This window comes from Periplaneta americana, chromosome 12, assembly GCF_040183065.1.
Source record: "Periplaneta americana isolate PAMFEO1 chromosome 12, P.americana_PAMFEO1_priV1, whole genome shotgun sequence".
Classification (NCBI taxonomy): domain Eukaryota; kingdom Metazoa; phylum Arthropoda; class Insecta; order Blattodea; family Blattidae; genus Periplaneta; species Periplaneta americana.
Window position 1 is genome coordinate 12386775 of NC_091128.1, and position 27669 is coordinate 12414443.

Consider the following 27669-nt stretch of genomic DNA (forward strand, 5'->3'; position numbering starts at 1 on the left):
ACCACCAGCTGATTGAACTAAGTAGCGCTATAGTTAGGAGGAAAATATGGCAAGAACATTGAGTTCTTTCGGAAAATCCTAAGCCTGAATGTGAGTTTTGCATTGTGCTTCAGTATTGGTGGTAGCAGGTTGCTGATAAGAAAACTTTCTCTTTTTAACCGCCTGTGACAATATAAATCAACTAGACTTTAAAGGATTGCATATTGTAAAATTATGTAAAAATCTTCTTGTTTGCTAACAGGTGGGAGAGTGATGTCAAGGAAGAGGTGCATGTATGCCACGTTGTGACCGGTTGTCCGAAATGGTATGAGCCGTTCTACGTGGCTTTGAACACTGTTCCAATTTACGACGAACGGTTCATTGGATATGGCTTCACTCGTAACACTCAGGTGAATGCTGTGAAACATAATACAGAGTTGGTATAAAAGAAATAGACATTTTCAATGTTGTATAAAACAAAAACTATGTGCGATGTGACATTCATTTTGTGTCGTTAGATTGCAAGAACTGCAGAAGCTTCGACAAGACAAACTGTTGGTATTACTGCGTTGATTGCTGCTCTGGTGCAAGCATAATAGCTGAGATGGCTCTCTCTGATACGAGCATACATTTTGCGCTGTTCGATTGAACTCCCTCAACTGCATAGGGAAACGGGTAACTCCATCGGGATGACTGGCATCAGGGTATTATAAATTATCTGGACGAAACACTTCCACAGCACTGGACTAGCCATGCAACATACGGCAACCGCGCTCTCGTACGGTGGCCACCAAGGAGCCTCGATCTCACACTTTTTCTTTGGGGATTTGTGAAATACAATGTTTACTTCCGCTAGTGATTTAGATGAGTTGAAACAACGCATCACGAGCGCTATGGCTAATGTCGATGCAGGTATGTTACACAGGGTTCGGGATGAACTAGACCAGGGATGTCGAACAGCGCTCTCAAACTGTGAAACGATTAATACTGTTTCCTACCGTAGCTGAGCTGAAACGACAGTCAGCTCGCTGTAGCAGTGTTCTGTACGCAGTGTGTTTTTCAACTCTGGCGGCTGGTATAGATAAGGAACGACGATTCATTAGTGAGTGGACAGATAAATATTTATTTATCTTAAAGGACGGAAAGACACATTGCTTAATATGTAGAAAGGAACTTGGATACATTAGCCATCATAATATTAAAAGGCATTTTAATTCTACACGTCATGCTGAAGCTTATGCACCAGAAAAATTATCCGGTTTCACTCGTGAAAAGGCTGTAGAAGAATTAAAATCAAGATTGAATTCAGAAAACCTTCCATCATCATCGGATGTTAGTAGAATAAGCTTGGTTCGTACTAGCTACAAAATTTGTGAAATTATTGCAACGACTTCAAAGCTATTTACTAACGGAGAATTTGTGATAGGCTGTCTCATAGCTGTTGCAAAACGGATATGTCCGGAATACGTTAATGATTTTAAATCTATATGTTTGTCTCGTAATATTGTCGCAGAGCGCGTACCAGAAAAGGGGGATAACTTGGAGGAACAACTGATAGCAAGAATAAAAACTTTCACTTGTCACTCACTTTAGCTGTTGATGAAAGTACCGACCGGAAAGATACGGCGCAGCTAGCTACAGTATAAGGAGTGTCGATTCAGATTTCAATGTTCATGGGGATCTTTTAGGTGTCATTTCACTAAAGGATCGAACTCGAGGAGGAGGAGGAGATAATTTTGAATCTGTAACAAAAACTGTGAAGAAATTTCAGGTCACGCTAAAAGTAATTAATTTCATACATCGAAACAGTTTACGTTTCTGAACTTGAAGTTGGTCTGCTGCAACACATACACACAAAGTTGATATTTTAAACATGATATTAACAACATTATAATTATGATTTACCTATTTCAGTCACTAACGAACAACATTCATGGATTGACCCAGTAGATAAAACTCTATTATTAAACTCTATTATTATTATTATTATTATTATTATTATTATTATTATTGTTATTATTATTATTATTATTATTATTATTGTTATTATTATTATTATTATTATTATTATTATTATTATTATTATTATTATTATTATTATTCATCCTCATGTAGGCTACATTCTTTGTTTATCAGAGTTAATCAATTGAAAATCTAAACTGAGTTCCCAAACAATTGGTAAGATGTATAAAAGTTATCCAAGTACCAGCCGCCGCAGTTTCGCTTTTGTTTACTATCACTCGGCCGGAGTGCCTGCTACCTGTGTTCAACCGTTGCACGGTAAGGGAGGAGTGAAGGCTCTGCAGTTCACAGCTCGAGAGCGCTGTTCGACATCCCTGAACTAGACTATCTCCTTCATGTGTGCCTTGTGACACAACAAGCACATATTGAACATTTATTAGTTCCCAAAGCAAACGTGAAGAATTACTTCTCAGAACAGTGTAAATTGATTCCTGATAAATTTAATAGTTTTGTATTTATAAATTCTTTAATATGTCTATTTCTTTTGTACTAACCCGGTGTAATCATGTGTACCGTATTTTATGAAGTTTAAGCAGATGACTCTTTTACACATGCTATTAGACTACTACAGTGCATAAATTTTATCTTTCTGCGCTCGCGTACGGAACCAAAGTCGGCAGTAAGTAGCTGTGCGTGCTGTCATTCAAGGACACACATAGTCGGTTATCGGTTATTGTGTACAGCAGGCCTGGACGTAAATAATTCGACTGAGTCATTGCAGACCATCCCTTAACTCCCCACTCCACTTTCCCTGGTTCAGAGAGTATTGTTTTGGTGCGGTACCGTGCAGGCAAAACTGTCGGTGACGGGTTGTATTGGGCGTGCATCATGGCTTTAACGAACGTTTGGCTCTCGTTGGTCGCCTAAAATCCACCACTGATGCACAGAGCCTTACTACGTATTTGTTTATAAGGCGGTGTAAGCTGGCGGGACCTTGCCTGGGCTTTTTCCGTCCCTTTCACTTCCAGGGCTGGTGTACAGTATTTAGTTGAGTCTCAGAGCAGTACATCTGTTATTGCGTGCATTGTTGAGTTTCAGAGCAGTACATCTGTTATTGCGTGCATTGTTGAGTTTCAGAGCAGTACATCTGTTATTGCGTGCATTGTTGAGTTTCAGAGCAGTACATCTGTTATTGCGTGCATTGTTGAGTTTCATTTCTTAATTTGTGTCTGTTTCTTGAGTCTTGGTTCTGAGATTTAATACAGAGAAAAGAATTTCCATTTGTCGTACCTTAAGAAAAAAAGAAAGAATTACCCCCGCAGTGTAGTAGAGAATTTAAAGATCGTTTTCCAGAGATTAATCAACAGGACAAGACTACAGTTCATAAAATAGTGAATAAATTAAAATCTCGTACGGGATCAGTACTGGACAACAAAAGAAAATGAAAGCGTCATGTTTTAACAGAAGAATCGTTGAATGAAACAATTACCGCGGAAATCTTTCAGGAATAAAACATATAAGAATAAACAAAATTACCAAAAACGAGAAGAAATAGCCAAAATTTCTCGGATTCAGGACTGCAGCGTGTGAATCAATTTTTTTTTTTCAAACGATGCAATGTCTGCCTTGAAGCAAATAGGAAACGTTTTCAGCATCGTCTTTGAAAATGTAAGCATTTTTAGCACTTCGGAAATTCAAATTATAAAAAAGTTGTCCTTTCTGCAGTTTTTTTTCCGTATTCTAGACTCATAACTAAAGTCCTGCATTTGGTTGAATGGAAGTTAGGTGTATCTCGATCATACTAACTTGACTGTGTTGTCTCCCCCCGCACGCTCCGGTACTGTGTGTTTACATCTACAGTATTCGTTTACCTGTGCCCATAAATCGGTGTACAACAGGAGTAGTACACATACAAAATGCCACTGAATTTAATAACAATAATAACGAAGTATTTATTTAAAGGCGGCTTAAATGCAATAAAAGATAATTTTTTACAATAGTTAGACAAAATATTTAATAATAATTTTGGCAGATAGTTACCTCAATAATAATAATAATAATAATAATAATAATAATAATAATAATAATAATAATAATGTGAAGTGAACACAGAGAATATGAAATGTAGCTGTGTTGGAAAGAGTGGGTGTAGAAAGACTAATGTTGAAACTTCTCACTGTCAGTGAGAGGAAAAGGAATTGGTTGGGTCACTGGCTGAGAAGCAACTGTCTACTTAGGAATGCACTGAAAGAACTAGTGAACGGGAGAAGAGTTCGGGGTAAAAGAAGATATGAGGTAATAGACAACATTAAGATATATGGATCATATGAGGAGACAAAGAGGAAGACAGAAAATAGGAAATATTGGAGAAAGCTGGGTTTGCAGTGAAAGACCTGCCCTTACGCAGAACAATGAATGAATGAATGATAATAATAATAATAATAATAATAATAATAATAATAATAATAATATTATTAATAATATGCATTGAATTTTACAGCGAAAGAGAGCTTTCGATGTAAAGTTCTTGCAGTTGTAATACTAAAAATCTAGGTAATTTCGACGCTACATGAGAGACCAGATGCAAAGTCAGTATAGTAAGTAACGACATATTTCACTTTCGGTTCACCTTATATTATTATTATTATTATTATTATTATTATTATTATTATTACTATTACTATTATTACTATTATTATTATTATTATTATTATTATTATTATTATTATTATTATTATTATTATTATTATTATTATTGTTACTAGCTGAAAGCAACCGGCGTTGCCCGGATTGTCCTTTTTGCTTTTTTTTTTTTTTAAATTAAACTGGTTGTTAGACTTCTCGGAAATCTCAGAAAGTCAATTACAGACAACCAAAACGAATTTCATCACGTGCCATACGTTCAAATGTATTTTAATTTGTATGTATGTGTGTGTTTGTTTATTTATTTTGACGTAGTTAATGATGTCAGACCTTCTCTTCCACATCATCAGATATACAAATAAAATAATAGAAAAATAAAACTATAAATAAAATAAAAACAAATGAAAATAAGTTATATACAGGTTACAGCCACACAAACTTTAAATGAGTGTGCATTGCCTTGATTTTCATTCTCCATTCTCCTGGCGCTACAGTCCATGGAGGACCCTGGTCTCTCCTACAGTTCTCGCCCAATCTTTCTTGTCCGTAGCACACCTCTAGCATTGCCTTGAAGTTCAGCAAAACAAAAACGCACCCCTCAGTCCCTATACGCCCACTTAACGTTAACTCAATGTTCTACACGCCTTATATTTTATCTCTGCCGGTCATTGACTTAAATTTCAAGTGGCTTATCTTAGTCGTGGGAGTCAGCGTGTTAAAAATCATTACAACCTTCCTGCCGTCTTCTTTCCTCCCCACCGCAAATGTGACGTTGGACAGAAGCAGAGATAAAGTAGGCTAATTAGAAGATCTGTAAATTGATCTATGCTGTGCTGACATACATTTCACGTCACTTCATGTATATGTATGAGTTCACTTAAATTTCAGAGACAGCTGACGATGACGATGACGATGATGTTCTCAGTCTGAACCCGCTGGGGTGTCATCGTGAGCCAAAATTTATCTCTGTATCGGTCGTACAAAAGAAGCAATATAATATACGTATATAATTTAACTTATATTGGATTTTTTTACCCCTTGATCGCTGTACGCCCGCTTATATAATACCCAGTTTTTTTTTTAACATGACTTGAGAAATTGTATCTCACAAATTCAGAACATATTAATTATATTATTATTTTATATACAGAATACAGATACATACAATATAAACACGCAAGAAGTAATTTTCTAACATAAAGACTAATATTCTAAGAGATATAATATGCCGGTATTTTTAAAATTAAGAGATTTTTCTTTCCACAATGCATAAAATACTACATTGGCAACGTGATTATACTGATAGACTTTCGCAGTAATAAATTGTAGGACATGAATAACAATACGTATATTTTAGAATTATTACTACAATGTTATTTTCAGTGGGCGTACATTCACATACTACATTAGCATCATGAGAAAAGTATCATTGAATTGCTTTTTGTTATGTGTAATTTTTTTTTTTCACTCCTTTGTATAAAATATAGTTGAGAATGTGAAAAACACGCAGTTTTTAAATTAATGTCTGCAACTTTAAGCGACTGTCCTTGAGCTTCATTTTAATAAATGGCCATTACAAATGCTAGTCGAATTGAAATTGCAGTTGCTTAAAATCGAAAGGCATGTCAGTGGATATCATAAAATACGTGGGATAAAAACATCTTCTTTCGTTTTGACAGTTATATTGTCAATTCTGTTACGTTTTTCATGAGTTTTTTCCTCACCAAATCTAGTTCCAATGTATAATTTTGGTGGGTCAATATTTCGCAAGAGTACTATTGGTGATTCAATATTAAGTATTCAATTATGTGATAGTAATCCTTGTGGTTTCAAAGAATTCAGTTGGATAAACACAACTACATTAAGAAATTCATAATGCAGTGCTGGACTGTGTAAATATACTTATTGTAATAACTAGCCGTACCCGTGCGCTAGGCTGCACATGTTAGAAATAAATATAAAGTAATTACATAATTAAAATAGGACGTTTGATCCAGGGAACATTCGTGTTTGATAGAAGGATAAATCGTTTAATATGTTACTTAATTTAAATCGTATTTAAATAATTAAAATGCGATCATTTTGGTCCAGAGACCACTCATTTGGTGCAATGACAATTCCTTTAACATGTTTCTTATTTGTTATTACATGCAACCATAGTTTGATGAAGAGTGACATTTTTAGTTTTAATGTGTATACTTTATATTACTTGCTATATGTTTCCATTGAATTATGGTAATAACTTAATTTTAACCATTGTTTTCTACGTCTTCAGTAAATGGCGCTTGGCCCACTATGGTTCGGAACCCTTCAAATAACTTAAATAGTGTTACAGTAATTATATGTAATTATATTTCTTTCTTTCGAAAATGTAAGAATTCACAATATCCTATGTACCATTGCCATGGACTGAATAAATGTGTTTTTTCTTCCTACTCAAAATTTTTATATTTTGCACATAGGAATTACTGCAGGAACAACAACGCTACAATCTGATGCGGCGGTGAAAATGTATTGTATTGTTATTTTAAAAGTCTATCAGTCCTATCAAAATTTTTCAAAGAATAAAACTTATCGGAAATCATTTTTAAAGAAACTTTTGTTCTATAAAATGTTTCACAAAAAGCAATAATAAGCGAGATATTTCGATTTATTTAATTCAGGCCACGTAAAATGAAGTATTTTGAATGCCATATAGCCTAAAAACTAAATTACAACGAACTTAATTTATATTTCAATTTTCATTGAAATCCATTCATCCATTATTGCGTGAAAAGTTAACAAACATCCAGACAGACAGACAGACAGACATACAAACAAAAATTTCAAAAAAGCGATTTTCGGTCTCAGGATGAATAATTATAGGCCTACATGTTAACACCAATTATTTTTGGAAAAGCGAAAATTACCAGAAAAATATCGGTTACATATTTATTACACTAGTCTGCGATGAAATTACTGCCTCCAAAGTTCGAATGCTTTTAGGGTATTTTTAGCATGCTGAAGTCAAATTCGAAACCAGAAAGTTCCTATCACGTACCATGTTTTTGTTATTTTAATTTTCTTATAATATATTACGACAATTTATAGCGTAATTAATTAAACTATAATACTTTAACAACTTCTGTTTTAGTGCGTTAAGATATGAAAACCAAATATATTCAACATACTTTTAAGATGTTTATATTGAAAATCAAGGATAACATATGTTTCGTAGCAGATAGAGGGTGCAAGCGTATAAGGAAGTTAGGGTGAAATAACGTGCAGCCTTGCCATTATCTTTATTTGTGGGAGATAGAAATGTCAGCCATATCTTGGTGAGAGACTCAACTCAACTCGTCTAGTTCCTCTCACATTTCAATAGTCTGTGTTTCACCTGGAAACGAAACGAAATCAGTTTTTTAAGCTTTATTGTGGAGTAGAAAGTTGAGAGTTTCTAGTTCAGTAAGAAAGTATTTACCATGTAGCATCGAGAATGTATAAACATTCCAGACCATTTTCGTTATATAACTTATGCAGGATATACACACTGCCTAAAGCAGAGGCGTAATATTACAGATTTTGTGAAAAAGTCATACCATGCCTATTTTGGAATCAAACTTAGAGATCAAAGTAAAGCTTGGGCACCACACAAAGTATGTGAGAGTATGCATTGAAGAACTTCATCATTGGATCAACGGCAGAAGACTGTTGCTCTCTTTTGGAGTACCTATGGTTTGGAGAGAGCAGTCGAACCATAGTAATGATTGCTACTTCTGTTCGTGTGATGTGAAAGAGTACGATTCTAAAAATAAAAGGCATATCGTGTATCCAGTTATTCGGTCAGCCATTTTACCTGTACCCCATGGGCCTGATGTACCAATCACTGTGCGACTAGAAAATCTTGAATAGTTTTCATCTGAGTCTGATGTAGTGGTGAGGGATATTGTGACGAGTGACAGTGACTATCTACCAGAGTCGGGTGCTGCAGAACGTGGCTTTAAATAAGGAAAGAGACTGTTTCAAATACATATGTGAGAAACTTCCACTACTATCTGAAGCAAATTAAAAGAACATATATTTAATGGTCCTGACTAAATAAAACAGATGTCTGATGCAGCATTTAAAAACACTGTGGATGAAAAGGGGAAAGCAGCATGGATATCTTTCTGTGAATTTGTTTTAAAATTTCTTGGTAACAACAAGGATCCTAATTACCGAAACATTGTGGCTAACATGCTTGAAGCATACAAGGAACTTGGTTGTAACATGAGTATCAAAATTCATTTTCTGTTTTCTCACCTTGATTATTTCCCGGGAAATAGAGGATTTTTGAGCGAAGAGCAAGGTGAACGATTTCACAAGGTTCTGCAGGAGTTCGAAAGGAGATACCAGGGACGCTGGAGCATCAGTATGCATCCTCATTATTGTTGGATGTTAAAGCGTAAAATACCCGAAGACAGACATAAAAGAAAGAGGAGCAGGAGGACTTCCTCAACTAAGAAGCAAGTGGTGTAATTTTTTATGTGATGCATTGTGCTAATTTATACATCCAATAGTGAAGTAAACAAGACAAAACAAATCAGAAACACTGTAGTGACATGTATGAACAACCATACACATAATTGCAGCAAGCTGTGTCTTTTAAATATTGCTTTTGCGTTTGAAATAAAAAAGTGAAATGAGAAAGTTTACGATGAAATTCAAATAATTATACAATATATTTAAAGTGATTTTGCAAACAAACCTGAAGTGATAGAAGTAAACGGATTGAAAATTCGAATTCAGCACATCGACATTATATAAAATCACATTATTTACTTTAGGCAACAAACACAAAGTTGAAATTCGCAGGCTAGTGTTATTAGTATATATTATATTATATTATATTATATTATATTATATTATATTATATTATATTATATTATATTATATTATATTATATTATATTATATTATATAAAAAGTGCGTTGATAACGGATGTACTCCGATAAGTAAGTTTTTAATTTGTTGTGGGGGCTCTTGAATTTAAGAAGGAACAACTTTTACAACAGCGCAACATAATCTGCTTGGCTCATTACCAAATTTTTTTGTATTGCATTTATTGCATATTTTATGTATTTTAACACGATTCAATTGAGCATAGTTAAAATTTGAATTATAAAATAATGGATTGCTAAGCTAACGTACTATTACTGCATACTAAATCAATACACTCTCGTTGTTCGTTAATTCTCTAAGTTTAAAATGGGTGTGTACATAAATATTATTTGAAGAAATACAGAAAACGAATGTACAAAATAGCCTATCTAATTTTCTGTGCATAAGAAGCTATTTTAATCTTATGTGTCCTCGATTTACTCAGAAGTTACTGTAATAATATTATAGCATTACAGTATGTCCGTCTAGAGAAAGTACACTTTCCAATGGTGAAATAATTAATTATACAAATCGGTTAATTTAGCTTCCGATATTACTTCATACAAACACAGAAACATTCTATGTAGGCTATCTTTAATAGCTTTCGATTGTTGTTGTCCAAGGCCCCTTATAGGCGAAGTCATTTCTTCTTCTTTCAGTGCACCGTCTTAGATATTATTATATTAAAACTCATTTATCTCATTAAATATCAGTCCTATCAAAATTTTTCAAAGAATAAAACTTATCAGAAATCATTTTCAAAGAAACGTTTGTTATGTAACATTTTTTTTTACAAACATCAATATTAAGCGAGATATTTCGATTTATTTAATTCAGGCTTCCTTATAAACCCCCTTTTAAATAAAGTATTTTGAATGTCATATAGCCTAAAATCTAAGTTACAACGAACTTAATTTATATTCCAATTTTCATATAAATCGGTTCAGCCGTTATTGCGTGAAATGGTAGCAAACATCCAGACAGAGATACAAACAAAAATTAAAAAAAAAAAAAAAACGATTTTCCGTTTCAGAGTGGTTAATTATATATGTTAGGACCAATTATTTTTGGAAAATCGAAAATTACCAGAAAAATTTTGGCTACAGATTTATTATTAGTATAGATTATTGATGGGTTTCGGGGAAAAACCAGGCAGCTCCAATTTAGTTCTTTTCGAGATAAGTAAGAAAAACTCTTAAAAAGATTAATAATGCTTCCTCTAATGTTCAATCTAACATATAACATGGTAATTGGCATAAGTAAATGATTGTTTAAGAAAAACATGATTTTAAAATTATTTTTTAGGATTACAGAAATTTTGAATTTGTTGGAGCCACCTTGTAATTCCACCAAATAGAGATACTTTCAATTTTTGTTTTATTTTTAAACATTACTTTTAAGTAACTTTAATTTTTAAAAGTTGATAGCATACGTAGGTGTTGTTTGAGAGTCAAATATATGAAACTGTGAATATATTTTCGTTCTCAGTTATCATTAATCATCAGATTCAGAAGTTCCAGTTTGACGTGTATTTGAGTCGCACAGTAAACTCTCATAAAATGGCATACCAGCTGGTGGCACATACTCACATGCCAACTTCATAGCATCTTTAACTTGGCTGCTTTTATCTAGAGATGTTCTGAATATATTTTTTGGTATATGAGGGAAGAAGGACCATATTTGTACATGATAGGAAAGTCAAAAAATAAAGTTGCATTCAATGATTCACTACACCGAACAGCCTGCTTATATCGCATGTTATACTGAAATAGTTTGTAAGTAGAAATCATGAACTTGCCATTTCTAGCGTTATTTAGTAGTTCCTCGTAGCAGCTTTGGTAACGTTCACTGAAATTCTTCAGCATATATTGACTTACTGGAATGACTTCAACCTTTTTGGAGCTGTCTTCGACGACTTTATACCAGTTCTGCGGAACAAATCATGTTTCCTCTTCTGTGATTCAACAAGTCCAAATGAGCGATCACAGGGGAGAAAATTGTGACTCAGCTCTGAAAACATGTGTGTGATTGTCTGAAATCTGCTTTGCTGCACAAATGTGAATAAATATTGCACAATAGTGTGGGTTTTATTTTGTGCTGCACAGTTGTCTGAGAACATGAAAATATGCTTTACTGATTTCTTTCAAACTATAGCAAAGAACTGTTAAAGGTAAAAGAGAAGATGGAAACGTAACGATAAAAGAACTTAAATGGGAAACTTTGGAAAACAGACGTAGGAAAACTAGAATAACATCATTGTATAGAGCACATCTAGGTCAGAAAGCATGGGTAGACATAACGGCTCGGTTAGAAAATCCAACGTACTATAGTAGGAACGATCATGATTTTAAAATCAAATATAGGAAACAGAAAACGGATGTAGGTAAATTCTCATTTTTAAATAGAACTATAAATGATTGGAATGACCTACCTGCAGCGGTCTTTGAGGGCTGTCCTTCCTTAAGGAGATTCAAGAATAACTTAAAAAGTTGTGTATAAAGTTCAAATTAAAATTAAGGTGACATTCAACATTTAATTTTTTAAGGTGACATGTATTTATCTAGCCTGACGAGTTACTTCCTTGGTTTGAATTGTAAATTATTTTAAAAATAGCGTGTAAGAGGGCCTTAGGCTAGAAATGTTTAGTTTAAATGTAGTTCTGTTTATAAGTATGCATAAGGATGTAATTATAGGGCTTATTTGAACTGTTGTATCAGTGAAGCGAGGTGAATCAGTGAAGTTATGGTTTTACAGTGCAGTGAACAGTTCCGATCAGTGATAATTTATATCGTCAATGAAATGTGTTCTATAGTGTCAGTGAAATGTGTTACAGAGTGTCAGTGAAATGTGTGCTAAAGTGTCAGTGAAATGCGTTATAGTGCCACTACAGGGAATGAGATGAGAGTAAAGTGAAAGACTATTGACACTTATGTAGGGCCTATACATAATTATGTAGGTTGTATTGTAAAATTAGGTGTTTTATTTATGTTTTATTATTATTGTGTTAAATTGTATTGTGTATTCTTATTGTATTGTGTATAAAATTGTATATGTATTGTAAAATTGTATCGTGTATTGTAAATTTTATTGTGTATTGCTTATCATTTTATTGTGTATTGTTTATATTGTATATACCACTGCCACCGGGTGCTTGCCCATTTGCAGTGTAAATAAATAAATAAATACATACATACATACATACATACATACATATATACATACATACATACATCAAGAAAACTAATGTCCTCATTGGGACACTTTTTACCCGCACTTTCATCATACATATAGAAGCAACTTTTACGAATGCTGCTTACATGTATGCAAAAGCTGTAAAGCCATAGGTGTCTGCTGTAGAAAACATTCCCTGATGGTATGGTAGGAAAATCCATATTCTGCTGAAAATCAAAGCAGATAGTTTCTAGATGACTTCTCTTTCAACTGTAAATAGAACAGGTCAGCTTTCCTAAGATGTAAATCTTTCTGAATTATAAGGGCTCTTTTTTTATTTTCTTGAGTTTGAGAATATAACATCTTCTTCTCTAAGATATAATATTTTTGGCAAGTGTCACTACGTGGCTTACCAAAGGATACATTACTAAAATTTGTAGTGAAGAATCTGTAGTAAAAGTCATAGCTCACTTTAAATTTTACTTCCAGCAAAGACAGTTTTACACACTATCATTTCATATGAACCCACACGAAATTAAAATTAATAATGATAATAATAATAATAATAATAATAATAATAATAATAATAATAATAATAATAATAATAATAATACTTCAGTATGATTTATTATAATTTCATGTAGACATTAATTTTTACTTTTCAATTAGTATTTTGAAATATGTTGTATAATTTAACCTGTTTGCATTTAATTATTTTGCTCACCTTATATAAATATGTGTGCAGACGAGGAGTGCCACCTCCACTTTTAACACGGTGTCGTTGGATATCACGAACAGTTATCAGGCCACCCAAATATTCATCTTGCGTTTCTTTATTCTTCATGTCATTAAATGATTTCAGTATGTCCTTTTGCATTTGGTTACCAAGTTTCTGGTAACATTGGCGGTTGCATTTACAGTCGGATTGAGAAACACGAATAGGAAAATTCTTGCCTTTCTTGTTCACGTATGATTTACCTCATTTCTAGTTCCTTTCTTGTATTTGATAGCCACTGTTTTGGATTACGTTCTATTTTCTTTTTCAATGAATCTAAGTATACTGGATGTTTCATCACTAGACACACTTTCATTTGGATTAGGCCTATATTCACTCTCAAAAGAAGAAAAATCACTCTCACCAGTCTCCATGTTGACTACTAATGTGATACGAATATAATACTGACAACAATGGATTAATATTAACCTTCTTATTTGTCTTTTAATCTGTGATAATAGCGCTGCTTCCTATTGACAATAATGTAAGATTTTGGTGAAACAACAAAGTGGCTCCTGGAGCTACCTGGTTTTACCGCCAGACAATGAACATGTACAGAAAGAGGCAGGTCCAAAATGCATTATAACTGTGAATGTAGTTCTTGGAATTTCCTGGTTCTTCGACCAAACAATAGAGCGTATTTTTTTCTTCCTCTCTGCATAAATAGCTCAAAAATGAAAAAAAATTTGAGATGCCTGGTTTTCCCCCCAAACCTCTCAATTGTCTTCTAGATTTTAGCCTTCATGATGTAACAACAATGTAATTTAATTTCGTGTTATAATTTCCATGGCCTCGTGAAAGTCGATGCTGAATACAACAGACAATAATAAAGAATAATTGACTGTAGAAGATTTTGCACTTTAATATTATACATGAATATTTGATCTATTTATTTCAATTTTTTAAATTTTCAATTAATTTAACGTCCTTGTGTCCAATTCAAATGTAGCCTATGTTCTTCTCCGGGTTATGAAGTTTAAATGTGCAAACTTTGGCAGATATCGGTCAAAACGTGTAGATTTGTATTGAGTACATACATGCATGCATGCACACATACATACATACATACATACATACATACATACATACATACATACATAGCCACATTGACTTTTATATATATATATTATTATTATTATTATTATTACTATTATTATTATTTTTATTATTATTATTATTATTATTATTATTATTATTATTATTATTATTATTATTATCATCATTCATTCATACTATCTTCCAAAATTTGACACATCCGAGAACTATTAATATAATAATACCTATTATTTTGTCAGTAATAGTTATCATAATTTTTAATATTACGATTGTTACTATTATTAAGCTTATTTCTACTGCCAGAATACACCGAAGATTCTGAAATGTAATACATCTAGGAAATCACACCAGATGTCTTATCAACAACACTGTAAATATACATAAGAGCCATATAAATATGAAATGATTTTTCCTACCCTAGTCTACATAACAAGGTATTTTCTTTGATTGTTTCTCATGTAAATTGTAATTCTGAAATGATTGTTTTCAAACATAAATAGGTTCCATTTTAAAATATGTCAATAACGAAACATTTTTTCTACACCCTTCTGGTATGGGGGCGTGCTGTAGCACCGCGTTTAAGGCGTAACCTTACAAAGCCGGAAGGTCGCGGGTTAGATTCCCGATGGGGTCATGGACTCTTCCATTGGCATAAGCCTTCCGGCCGCACTATGGCCCCGGGGTCTACTCAGCCTCTAACAGAAATGAGCACCAGATACATTTCCCTGGGTTAAAGGCGGCGGGTACGTAGGATTGACACTCCTACTGGCATTAACTTGCCGATTGTCTGTAAAGTTGGGAGCAGTAACCTCTCGTCACCCACTCTCTGGGCCGACCTGGCCTGTCATGGGGTTGCCTTTACCTTTTACCGTTCTGGTATGATGCCCTCTATATGAATGAAAATAATCTAAGTCGGTTTAAAATTATTTATAAAGGTAATTTAACTGAAGTATCTTAAGTTTGTAGGTATGATAACTTCATTCCTCATTAAAAATAACTAATATCTAGGTATTTCTTCGGTTTTAATCAATATCGATTATTCCTCATCAGTGCTTATTGAATAATTATTTAATTAAGATGTTTGAACTGCTTACGTTATTCATTGTTACAGGGCTTTGACAAGGATAACAAATTGTTGGTGATTTTTTCATGAAGTCCTCTCATTCAGGGACAATATTCTTGTCCATGTGATAAATATATGGGGTGCTCTAAAATTCCCCTTACAAACTTCTAGGACTTGTTAAGGTGACTGAGTAGATAATATTTTGAATTGGAACCCATGTCCGGAAACGTGCCGTTTCCGTGCTACAGCCGTTTGAAAGCAAGTACTGCCTGAACGTACGTCACGTGTTTCAACAAGTAATAGCTTCGCGATTCGTCCGCCTGCAGCGTTACATGATGAAGGGTGCTTACGTCAGAAAATGTGATGTCAATTGACGTTTATCCTACCTCTCGGAGCTAGTTCGAGCCTCATTCACTTGTATTTCAGTGTTAGAGCAAACATGGTTCAGTAAACTTTTGCAGAATACATCGACATGATCCTTCTGTATGGCGAAGCTCGAGGTAATGGAAGAGGTGCTCGTCGCCTTAATCGAGATCGTTATCCACAACGTCCGACTCCATCACATACCCTTTTCGCCATAATTACGCAACGGCTTCGAGAAAGGGGTACCTTCACCGCCAGCAGGAATGACTGTGGTGCTCCAAGGAGACGCCGCACTCCCGAGTTGGAAGAGGCCAAACTGCATCAACGTGAAGGGAACACGTCAACGAGTACACGAGCAATTGCGCGTGTAATGGATGTTGATCCCAGCACCGTCTGGAATGCATACCACCTCCAAAGGATACATTCACTACTGCCAGCCTATTTTGCTCCACGCATTCAGTTCTGTACGTGGTTTCTGCACCGCTGCATCAACGAGCCCCTATTTCCACGGCGCATTCTCTTCACAGATGAATGTACATTTACTAGGGATTGTGTACTCAATTCACGTAACAGCCATGTCTGGGCAGGCGAAAACCCTCATGCCACGCATGTCCAGGGATTCCAACACCGATTTTCTATCAATGTGTGGGCAGGTATTCTGGATGGTCATGTGATTGGACCGTACATTCTTCCATACCCGCTAACAGGTCCCATCTACTTGATCTTCCTACAACACGTATTGGGTGTGTTGGATGCTGTGGCATTGAACGTCCGTCAAGACATGTGGTTTCAGCATGACGGCGCACCTCCTCATTTTTCACTTGCTGTTCGGGAACATCTGGACCGACGATTCGAACAAAGATGGATAGGCCGATGTGGTCCAATTGTACGGCCTCCACGATCACCGTATTTGAATCCATTGGACTTTTTCCTCTGGGGCGGTATGAAGAGTTTGGTTTATGAGACTCCTGTAGAGATAGCAGAAGATCTGGTGGCACGAGTTGTGGTCGCTGCAGGAGAGATTGCAGATACACCAGGTGTGATAGAGCGCGTTTAACAAAACATCATTCGTAGGTACAATGCGTGCAACGAAGTTGGTGGTCGCCACATCGAACCGCATTTGTAGTGGATTTGAATGTTAACCATCATTTGAAAAGGACAAAAACAGTTTAAGGTGAACTGTAAACAAAAGTGTTTGTGACAAATGATTCAGTTTCCATTTTGTTTCTTTGGTTATTAATGAGTTGAACTGTAAAACAAGTGAAGTACTGGGTCACGCCTCATAATAAAATGAATTACTTGTAAAGGCGGTTGCGTTAAAAACATGTTTTCAAACGGCTGTAGTACGGAAACGGTGCGTTTCCGGACATGGGTTCCAGTTCAAAATATTATCTACTCAGTCCCCTTAACAAGTCCTAGAAGTTTATAAGGGGAATTTTAGAGCACTCTGTATGGTACCCCAACTTTACTGTGTTTCTCTCTTGAAGACAGTCACGCATAGAATTAAGGGATATAAAACTATAATGCTTTACCTGAAAGACTAGATTTGCATAATATATACGTCACTGTGTACGTTAACAGAAAACCACAATTCCAAGTCACACAGAGATTATGTGCACTCGATGTGGATCTCTGGAGTTTCGTCAGCCCACGCGAGTTGTGTGAATATAAAGGGAAAAGTTGAGACGGTGTCGGGTGAAGTTCCTGCGTAGCTCAGTTGGTAGAGCGCTGGTACGTTCAACCAGAGGTCCCGGGATCGATACCCAGCCCCAGAACAATTTTTCCCTTGAAATTATTCAAATCTGCTTTACAGGGAGCTTTACCTGAAAGACTAGATTTGCATAACATATACGTCACTGTGTACGTTAACAGAAAACCACAATTCCAAGTCACACAGAGATTGTGTGCACTCGATGTGGGTCTCTGGCGTTTCGACAGCCCACGCGAGTTGTGTGGATATAAAGGGAAAGGTTGAGATGGTGTCGGGTGGAGTTCCCGGGAGCTCAGTTGGTAGAGCGCTGGTACGTTCAACCAGAAGTCCCGGGATCGATACCCGGCCCCGGAACAATTTTTCCCTTGAAATTATTCAAATCTGCTTTACAGGGAGCTTTACCTGATAGACTAGATTTGTATAATGCATATATCTGATAACAAGTCAGGTTCTCTCTGACTATTTCAGTACCCCTGTGCCCGCCTTTCATTAAAATATCGAAGTTAATAAAACAAACCTGAACATTATGTAGTTTGAGGAACTGCCTCACATTCCGTATCGAATATCTGACAACAAATATCTCCAGAAAATTAATTAACCATATTTATATATTACCTAGATATCAAGCGATCTCTTCTCCTGGACAAAATACCTAATTGAGTTCTATCTCGAGCATGAGTTTCCTAAGGAAGCAGAACTCTTCTCAGGAAAGTAATTTAGGGTTGTTTTATAGGAAATCCATTTGTTAGAACGCAATGAAAAATCATTGTTGACTTTTAAATTTTATTTTTCAGGTACACGAAATGTTGGCCGCCGGCTATAAGTTCCAAGTCCTGTCGCCTGTATTCGCCTGCCACTGGGGCTTCTCAATCAAAAGCGTCAGTTACACAAACGCAAGAGTAAAACAACTCCGCACTAACACTAAAAAGATAAAACAATTTAGAAATGAAATAAGCTCACGTTATCCTAACACAGCAAAAATGATTTGTTAATTTGTTTAAAGAAATAAAAGCAATAATTCATGAATCATTCATACATGGAAAGTTTTGTCATTACCTACTACATTGTTTCCTAAGCTCCTGTTAGATCTCAATGATATGTGGATTTGCTTTAATTATAGGTCTATATACCATACATATAGGTACAGTACATAGGCCTATACAGAGTGTCCCATTTATCTTGTGCACATATTATAACTTTTTTGTTTGCATAGATATTGGAATTTTTGTTTTGTTTTTTTGCGTTATGTTAGAACGAGGGGCTAACATCAGTGTGAAGATTTGGTGCATGTAACTACATTATGGTACAAGATACACGTGACGTCATCAATTTTTCAAATAGCACTACCTACTTTAATCATATTACATTGATTACACACATTAAGACGAGTTCAAAAATGTATCACAATGTCACATTCCTAATCAATAACAGCAACAGAACTAAAAAAAAAACGTACTTCCAATGTTATAATGTTATGCTTTGAGAGTCACAGAAGGTGTTCCAAATGGTGACCATTCACATTAATGCACATTCGAAGGTGTTCCCCGAAAGACCGTATGACTGCCCGGCATGTTGTTGGCTGAATAGACACATAAGCCTGTCGAATGTGTTGCTGCATGTCGTCTGGTGTTGTCAGAATGTTCTGGTACACACTGTCATTTACAGTTCCTCACAGGAAGAAGTCGAGTGGCGACAGGTCCGGAGAACGTGCAGACCACTGCACGTGGATTGTGGCGTCGACTGTTGTGGTTTGTTAACACGTTTGACAGCAAATACACAACACACGACGTGTACCGACGTCATTCGTCTTTCATTTTGTGTAAGTTAATGCATAAGATGAATGGGGCACAACAAACGACACATTCTGATGGCATTCATTTTGAATTTTGTTGTTATTGATTAGGAAGATGACATTGTGATACATTTTTGAACTCGTCTTAATGTGTGTAATCAATGTATCATGATTAAAGCATGTAGTGCTATTTGAAAAATTGATGACGCCACGTGTACCTTGTACCGTAATATAGTTACATGCACCAAATCTCCACATTCATGTCAGCCCCTCGTTCTAACATAACTCTCAAAAATAAAAATTGCAATACCTATCCAAACAAAAAAGTTATAAAATGTGCACAAGATAAATGGGACGCTCTATATACATACACGTGCACATTACATGATATATTGTTATGATATATTTTTCATAAGATATTGTTATGATATATTTTACATTATTTTATATAGATTACATACGTTTAAATAATGTCAAATGGATAATGTTTATTTACGAGGTAGCTGAACAAGTGGACAACATCATATACTTGGAGTGCACTGTAAACCGTAACATGAGCTGCTGATAGAAAGTCAAAATTAGGATAACAATGGCAAAGGAAGCTTTTAATAGAAAAAGGAGCATCTTCTGCGGACCTCGGATAAAGAACTAAGGAAGAGACTAATGAAGTGTTTTGCGTGGAGTGTGGTATTGTATGGGCAGAAACATGGATAATTACGACGAAGTGAAGAGAAGAGACGGGGAGCAATTTAAATGTGAATATGGAAAAGAATGGAACAGACATAAAAAGAGATGTGTTGGAAAGAATGAGTGAAGAAAGAATGATTCTGATGCTGATAGAAGGGGGAGAAAAATGGAATTGGTTGGGTCACTGGCTGAGAAGAAATTGCCTACCGAAAGATGCACTGGAAGGAATAGTGAGCGGGAAAAGAGTTCGGGGCAGAGGAAGATATCAGAATGTTAGCGACAGTAAGAAATATGAATCCCACGCGGAGACGGAGCGGAAGGCAGAAAATAGGGAATATTGGAGAATTCTCTGTTTGCAGTGAAAGATCTGCCCTTGGGCAGAAAACTATGAATGTAACAACTACAGGAAATCTAAACCCTGACTTTCATCATCATCATCATCATCATCATCATCATCATCATCATTAGAAGTTTCTTATCAAGCTTGAATTAGTTTCGAACCATCTTCTCCTCTAACGTTTACATTAGTAAGCTTTCAGTGCAATGCAAATAATCTCCAGTGTTTATGTATGTATAAATCCAATGCATTTCGAGGAAATCTGCTTCACATGTCCCACATACGAGTGTTCAGCAAATAGCGAGAGAGTAAGGAGCGTAGTGTAGCGTTTTGAGTGTGCAGTGTAGAGCAGAGACCTGCATCAGAGCGAGCGCGGGATATCGTTATCAGTCCAGGAAGGCACTGACGGAATGAATAGCGATCATCTACGAATATTTCCGATAAATCACGAAGTAAAGAAACACACCGAGCGATCGGGTCTGAGGACGAGCGCTCGGTGTTCATGAGTGCTCTTCCTGTAGCAGTAGGTGAATTGTAGGCTTGTCTGATAGTACGTTTCATCAAAACGAATGTTGAAGATGATTCAATAGTATCGACGTCGATCTCAAGCAGAGGCTCGGACACCGTCTCTGTTGATGGTAAAAGATTACAAGACACGATGTCAAAAGTATATACCGAAAATAAAGTTAAATCAGCAGAGTCAGAGTAGTGGAAAAAAAGGGAAAGCAGTTACTAGCTCTGCTTGGACTAAATTCGGAGAAGTAAGGGATAAGATTACCTTAAAGTACATAGGATTGTCCACACCTGTGGAGTAACGGTCAGCGCGAAACCAGGTGGCCCGGGTTCGAATCCTGGTCTGGGCAAGTTACCTGGTTGACGTTTTTTCCGGGGTTTTCCCTCAACCCAATACGAGCAAATGCTGGGTAACTTTCGGTGCTGGACCCCGGACTCATTTCACTGGCATTATCACCTTCATTTGATTCAGACGCTAAATAACCTAAGCGTCGTAAAATAACCTATTAAAATAAAAAATAAAAATATTCCAAGTTAGTATGAGTAAAGTTCATACTACGTCCGAGATGAAACAAAATATATCGCTACTAATTTATTATTTGCATTTCATACATCGATAGACATTTTTAGTTACCACGTATTAAATGTAATTTTTCTGTTTTATATACGTTTTATAGTAATATAACCAAACATTTCATTTGCATTTACAGTAATTATCACGATTAATTGTTAAACTAAGTAGGAACGAAATATATTTATACAGAAAATCATTTCAGGCTATTTCAATCTAAACAAAGAAAAATGTGTAATTAATTAAATTTCCACTAAATATATAATTGTTGAGAACAATCGAATGATTTCTATAATGATTATTCCATTGTAGGATTAAATCATTCGAATGCATGGATGAATTGTTCAATATAATTTCAGTATGATGATTACTCTTTCTATACGTAGGTCTAATCTGAGAGCAGCACTCTTTTTTTCTTATCGCCATGTAGGTCAGGTGTTTAATTTAATGAAGATCAGGGTCAGATACTGGGGCTGTTAGAAGAGTCAGTACGCAACACCCACACAGAACATTCGAAGCTTATCATTCTATTGTTGCGTCATATGATTCTGAACTCGAAGCTCTTATCATTATCATAAAATGGAACATATTCTGTTATGCGAGTACATATTTGTATAACTTCATACGGCTTGTTGTGGTGGTAAGCAAAGCCAATGAATAATCGAGTGATATTGTGAATATTTCTATTATTTCGAATGGTTTTGATAATCAAATCGAATGAATTCATTCTATTTTTACCAGTACTGTACTACGTAGTACTGTAGCATACTGCTTCGCGGTACAGTGCTTGAAGCGAGCGCTCGTTCTGACAGGGGAGCGATCCCCCGGGCGAGCTCGAGCGAGCGGAGGCCAAACCCGAGCTCGAGCGATTACACACGAAGAGCATTCGGTAAAACCGATCTCAGATATCGTTAAGCATCGCTCTCTTGCAGGTCTCTGGTGTAGAGAGGGAAATGCTCTATGAGCTAATGTTAAACAAGAAGCTACAATACAGAAAGCAGAATATGGCTAAGAATCCGAAGAAAGGTAAATCACTGGAGGAAAATGGAAGTGAAGATTGCAGAGAAGTACAGAACCTGAAAAAAAATAATAAATCCGAAAGTCAAAGACTGCTAAAACATCAGACGACAGGAAGTCAGAAATGAAGTAAGAGAGACAAATGAAGGAGGACATTAAATATTATGAAAAGAATCAAGGAATCTAATTATTTTTGGAAACGAAGAAGTGGGAAGTGAATGCAAAATGGAAACATATGAGACAGTATGCAACATGTGCTACGAGATTCAATGGAAATCCTTAGTTAACTGCTGATATATGTCCCATGACTCATTTAAAACCGTCACTCTGATTGATTTCAATGGATTTTCAATAATTTTGTCTGAAGAGAGCTCTTCAAAAAACTTTTCTACCTTTGTTTCCCGTTCGATAATTAAATTAGGTTCAATATTCAAATACTTGCCAGTTGAGTTGCCTCAATCACGACATCTTCAAATTTGTTTCTAAGTTCAGAAAAATTCATTTTTGCATATCCAAACAAACGAGTAATTTCCCAACGATCAACTTTAGTGCTTTGTAACAATTTTGACAGAACATTTAGATTTTTCAGTACTTCTTTCTTAAACAAAAGACTGATAAAAATTCAAAATTTTCTAGATGTTTTCTAATACTACTAGGGTTGTTCGAAACGTTCATAGCCTGACGTAAAAATTTAACTAGGATAGTCCGAAAGAATTTTATCTCTCAACATAACCCCCTGATACTCACACATTTGGTTCACCAGTGCTGCAATATTGATATATCATCCTTTTACACAGATTCCTCGAAAGTCTTCTGCTGCTGCGATAACCTGTTTATTTGACGAAAATTTCTTCCTAACCAAGTGAGTTTTGAGCTTTGGGAAAAGAAAGAAGTCTGAACATGTGAAACCTAGTGAGTAGGAGGTGAGTTACTGCAGGGCATTTGAATAATATTCTCCGGTTATTGTTTTCTCCTTTGTTTGACAACCCCTTAGAATCACAGAACATGAAAGTCATGATTTTCCAAGCCGATTGAACAACTTTTCTTTCTTTGGAGGCGGAGAATCATCGTGCTTCCATTGTTTCGACTGCTGTTTTATTTCTTGTATGTAGCAGTGGATCCAGGTTTCATCAGTGGTCACAAATCGCGTGTTTTTGTCGAATCGAACCTGACAATCCCTCGAAATTTGACATCGGACGCGCTTTTGTTCCGGTGTTAACAAACGCGGAACCACCTTGAACATGCTCAAGGCATTGACTAACTGTGGCATAACCAGTTCAGATACGCATAACCTCGCTAATTTTCTGCACTGTCACTCGACGTTCATTTATTACCATATTGAGGATATTTTTTTCACGATTTCTTCACTTGTTGCTGTTAATGGACGTCCACTAAGGAGGTCGTCTTCCACAGTGTCTCGTTTATGTTTAAAAAGTGTCGTCCATTTTTTTACAGTCGAAAACACTGGAGCTGATTCCTCCAGTGTAGCATCCATGTCTGCTTTAATTTCTGTTGGACGCATTCCCTTTTTACGAAATATTTAATGACAGTATGAAGCTCGTTATTTTCAATTTTTGCCGATCTGTTCGCCGCACTAATTACAAAAAGAAATGACACAAAATGTAGTCAACAGAAATTTATTTTTTGTGCTTCAACTACTGTAAAATGGCCGCTAACAATGGCGGCATTGTTGACACGTGTTCAGTGCTGTCTATGTTTCAGGCCAATAACTTTTCAATCGCACCTTTCATGCAGCTTAATTGCAGTCATATATATATATATATATATATATATATATATATATATATATATATATATATATATATACTGATTATGCAGGCAAATATGAGTTGCGTAGAATCAAACTGCACTTTTTCCAAAAATCGGATTTTTCAGGAAAGACGTACTAAAAAATTTGAAATGTAAAACCACTCTTGCCTATTTACTATTTGATATCAATGAAAACTTCTACCATTTGTCTGCCACTACCATTATAATGACGTTTCTATTATTACTACCATTTGAACCGTACCACTTATCTCTTAACATCATAAAACCGTTATGTTCTGCTACTAAATCGTGGAACTGACAATATACGACGACTAGCTGCTCTTACGGCTACTATATCAGATGTTAGGGGAAATTGGATATGGTCGATTAACACGGTGGAAGCATAATAATAAGTAATTCAATATTTCAAGCAATAAGTATATCATTTGATTGAATGTATAAGAAAAGTATTACAACAGTGTGGAATGAAGTGATTTTGATGAGTTATTAAACATGAATGATGGAAAATAATAACAATGATAATATATAATGGATACTGAATCTGATATTTAATGACCGCCAAATCATACAGTAGGTCCTCTCAGGCTGCTTGCAGCACGAAGCAATATATGCTATTTAAATCCGGCCAATAACAAACTATGTTCACACGTCTGTACAATATATCAACCACAGTTCTGGCGTACATCAATGAGAGGAGAAAAGTAATGCCAATTCTGCAAAACAGCTAGTCAATCTTATCCCCATTTAACCAATCATTTTTGATGCTCAAATTACGTCTATGTGACCTAGAACTTTCTCGACGGTACCTTACAACAAGCACATTCCGTCTATTCAAAAGAACGTACAATTCTATTTGTACTCTGAGTAACAAGATACCCGACAATGCTTACTTTTCATCTGACGATTCTCAAAATATTCACCCAATATAATCTTCACTATTAACATTAATTTCACCAATATAACCTTCATTACATTCTCCTAATATAATCTCCCAAACAGCCATATTCCAGGAATATAACCTCATCAATATTCTCCATAGGCACTTTTTCCAACTGAAATTATTGTAAACTTATTAATAAGTTTAATGCACATTTATTTGTATTAATTTTAGGTGGTTTTATAATGAACCATTCTTACCATGTGATTGTTGAGATGAAACGCGCTGTGTGCTCAAGCTGAACAAGAGTTACGTTCCTGGGAGCCAGGAAAGCGGCCGCACACACTCTGCCTCCATGCTGCTTGTGTAGGTGGCGGACCCCATGTGAGGGGGAATGAGATGCCGCGAACAAAATAACATTGCTGGCGTGCGGCTTCAGAGGCGGTGTCCACTTTGCGTAACTAACCTGTCATGTAATATAAGTGAACTGAACTTCGGTGATATTATTGTTTTAGTGTTAGTGTATTCACAGTTATTATGCTGACAGAATGTATAGTGGGTGGAAGTGAAGTCAGATGCGATCGTTTATGACGCTGCCATTTTATTACCCAAAGTCCTTAGTACAAAATGTAAAGATATTAAGCATCACAAAGATTAAATACAAAGTCAAAGATATCAATACAGTGTTCAATCTTCCACATCCTCCCCACCCTGGTCGACCTCCAGGGGGATGACCAGCTTCACGGGGCGTACGGTTCGGTGTCCATCTGGTGTGCGCAGCATCAGCTCCTTACGTCGCCATCTCGTCCTCGTCGCAGTTCCCCGATGACAGCTTTTTCCCAAATGTGACGGCGACGGACGTCTTCCTGGAGCAGGACCAAGTCTGGTACTCGTAGTTTAACTCCCTTCCCTGTAGTCTGCCGCACATAGTGATAATTTCTCAGCTCTAGAAGGTATTCATTTCTCCATCACTTCAAAAAGTCTCCTCTAGCTTGTTGTAGGAGTCGGAATTCCCTTTTTGTGTTTCCATGGAGAAATGGTTCTGATCCGATAGGGATGTTAGTTGATTGTCGTCCCTTAGCGAGTGTCAAGGTAGCTGATCCTTCATTTTGTAGCAACGGACATGAATCTATGGCTGATTCTACACTAGCCAGAATGGTGTTCAGGTTTTCTTGATCTACTTGTCTGCGTCCTAATACTTTATAATGCAGCACTTAACTGTGCCAACCATACGCTCCCACCATCCTCCCCACCAAGCAGCACATGGAGCAGTGAACTTCAAGTGTACACCATTAATTGCGAAGTATTGCAACGTTTTGTCTGCCAGAAAGATAGTTGACAGTTCTCTGAGCACCTTATTGGCTGCGTGGAAGGTAGTTGCATTGTCAGAATATACCGTGTGTGGGAGACCTCTACGACTGACAAATCTTTGAAATGCAAGGAGAAATTTGTCTACTGCCATGTCAGAAGTAAGATCGAGATGGATGGCTCGAGGAATGGCACAAGTGAGAAATAATAACACATAGACATTCTGAATAGTAGGACCTTGCTTCGTATATATCGTACCAACAAAATCCAATCCAGTGACTGAAAAGGGTGAGAAGCACTGGACGCGGTCTGCGGGTAGTGGTGCTTCAGTTGTCCATATCAGTTGTTCGCAAGTTTGCGAATTAAGTAAGATCGTAGAATTTTCTTTATTGCCTGTCAAGCTCGAATAATCCAAAATTCTTCTCTAATGTCAGGGAGCGCGGTCCGTAATCCCTGTTAATGCAACTCGACGTCAGTGTGTCGAATCAGTAGGAGTGAGATCAAATACAGCAATTGGTACTTCTATCAAGTTCAGAAGCTGTTATTTCCCTGCAGCTTTTGTCTCTGCCGTGTATGTTATTCAGAAAACGAAGTATCCAATCCATTACCCGTAGACGCTTTGTGTAAGAAGTGAATCTGGCAAATTGAAGAAAAGTCTGTTCTGTAGTTACCACAAGAGTCTGTTGTGGGGGTTTTCTAGCTTCTGGTAGTGGGCTGCGCTCAGATCCACGTTGCGGGGCCAACATTGAGGTGAAAGTCGAAGCCAAGCAAGTCCATTCCACCATGATTCAGTTGAACCTAGTTCATTAGCTTGAAGTCCTCATGATAGGAGATTTGCGGGATTATCATTTCCCGGGCAGTGCTTCCATTGTGATGGTGAGGTGTAAGAGACGATCTCGGTAACACGGTTGCAAATGAAGGTTTTCCAAAGGTGTGGTTCGTTGCGGATCCATTCAAGAGTAATGGTGGAGTCAGTTCATAGTGTCGGTTTTGCTATATCGCAACTTATGGCTTCACAGACGTACTGTAAGAGCCTTGCTCCTACTAAAGTAGCAAGTAATTCCAAACGAGGTAGCATGACTCTTTTTATGGGAGCTAATCCGGCTTTACTGCATACTAGTTGGACTGTTATCACGTTCTCGAATTCCTTACGA

General features: G+C 36.2%; 1 protein-coding gene across 3 annotated transcripts in view; it reads left to right on the plus strand.

Moving 5' to 3' along the window:
• The window catches only part of LOC138710177 (beta-1,4-glucuronyltransferase 1-like), a 159996-nt gene extending 141339 nt beyond the window's left edge, over positions 1 to 18657 (plus strand). The window contains exons 3-4 of one of the 3 annotated variants that reach the window (XM_069840812.1): positions 242 to 389; positions 18417 to 18657. In XM_069840812.1, coding sequence (XP_069696913.1) covers positions 242 to 389; positions 18417 to 18614 — 346 coding nt within the window. In that variant the 3' untranslated portion in view covers positions 18615 to 18657. The remainder of the gene's footprint in view (positions 1 to 241; positions 390 to 18416) is intronic. The other 2 variants (XR_011335144.1, XM_069840813.1) reach the window with 2 other exon arrangements.
• Positions 18658 to 27669: the final 9012 nt, after the last annotated feature.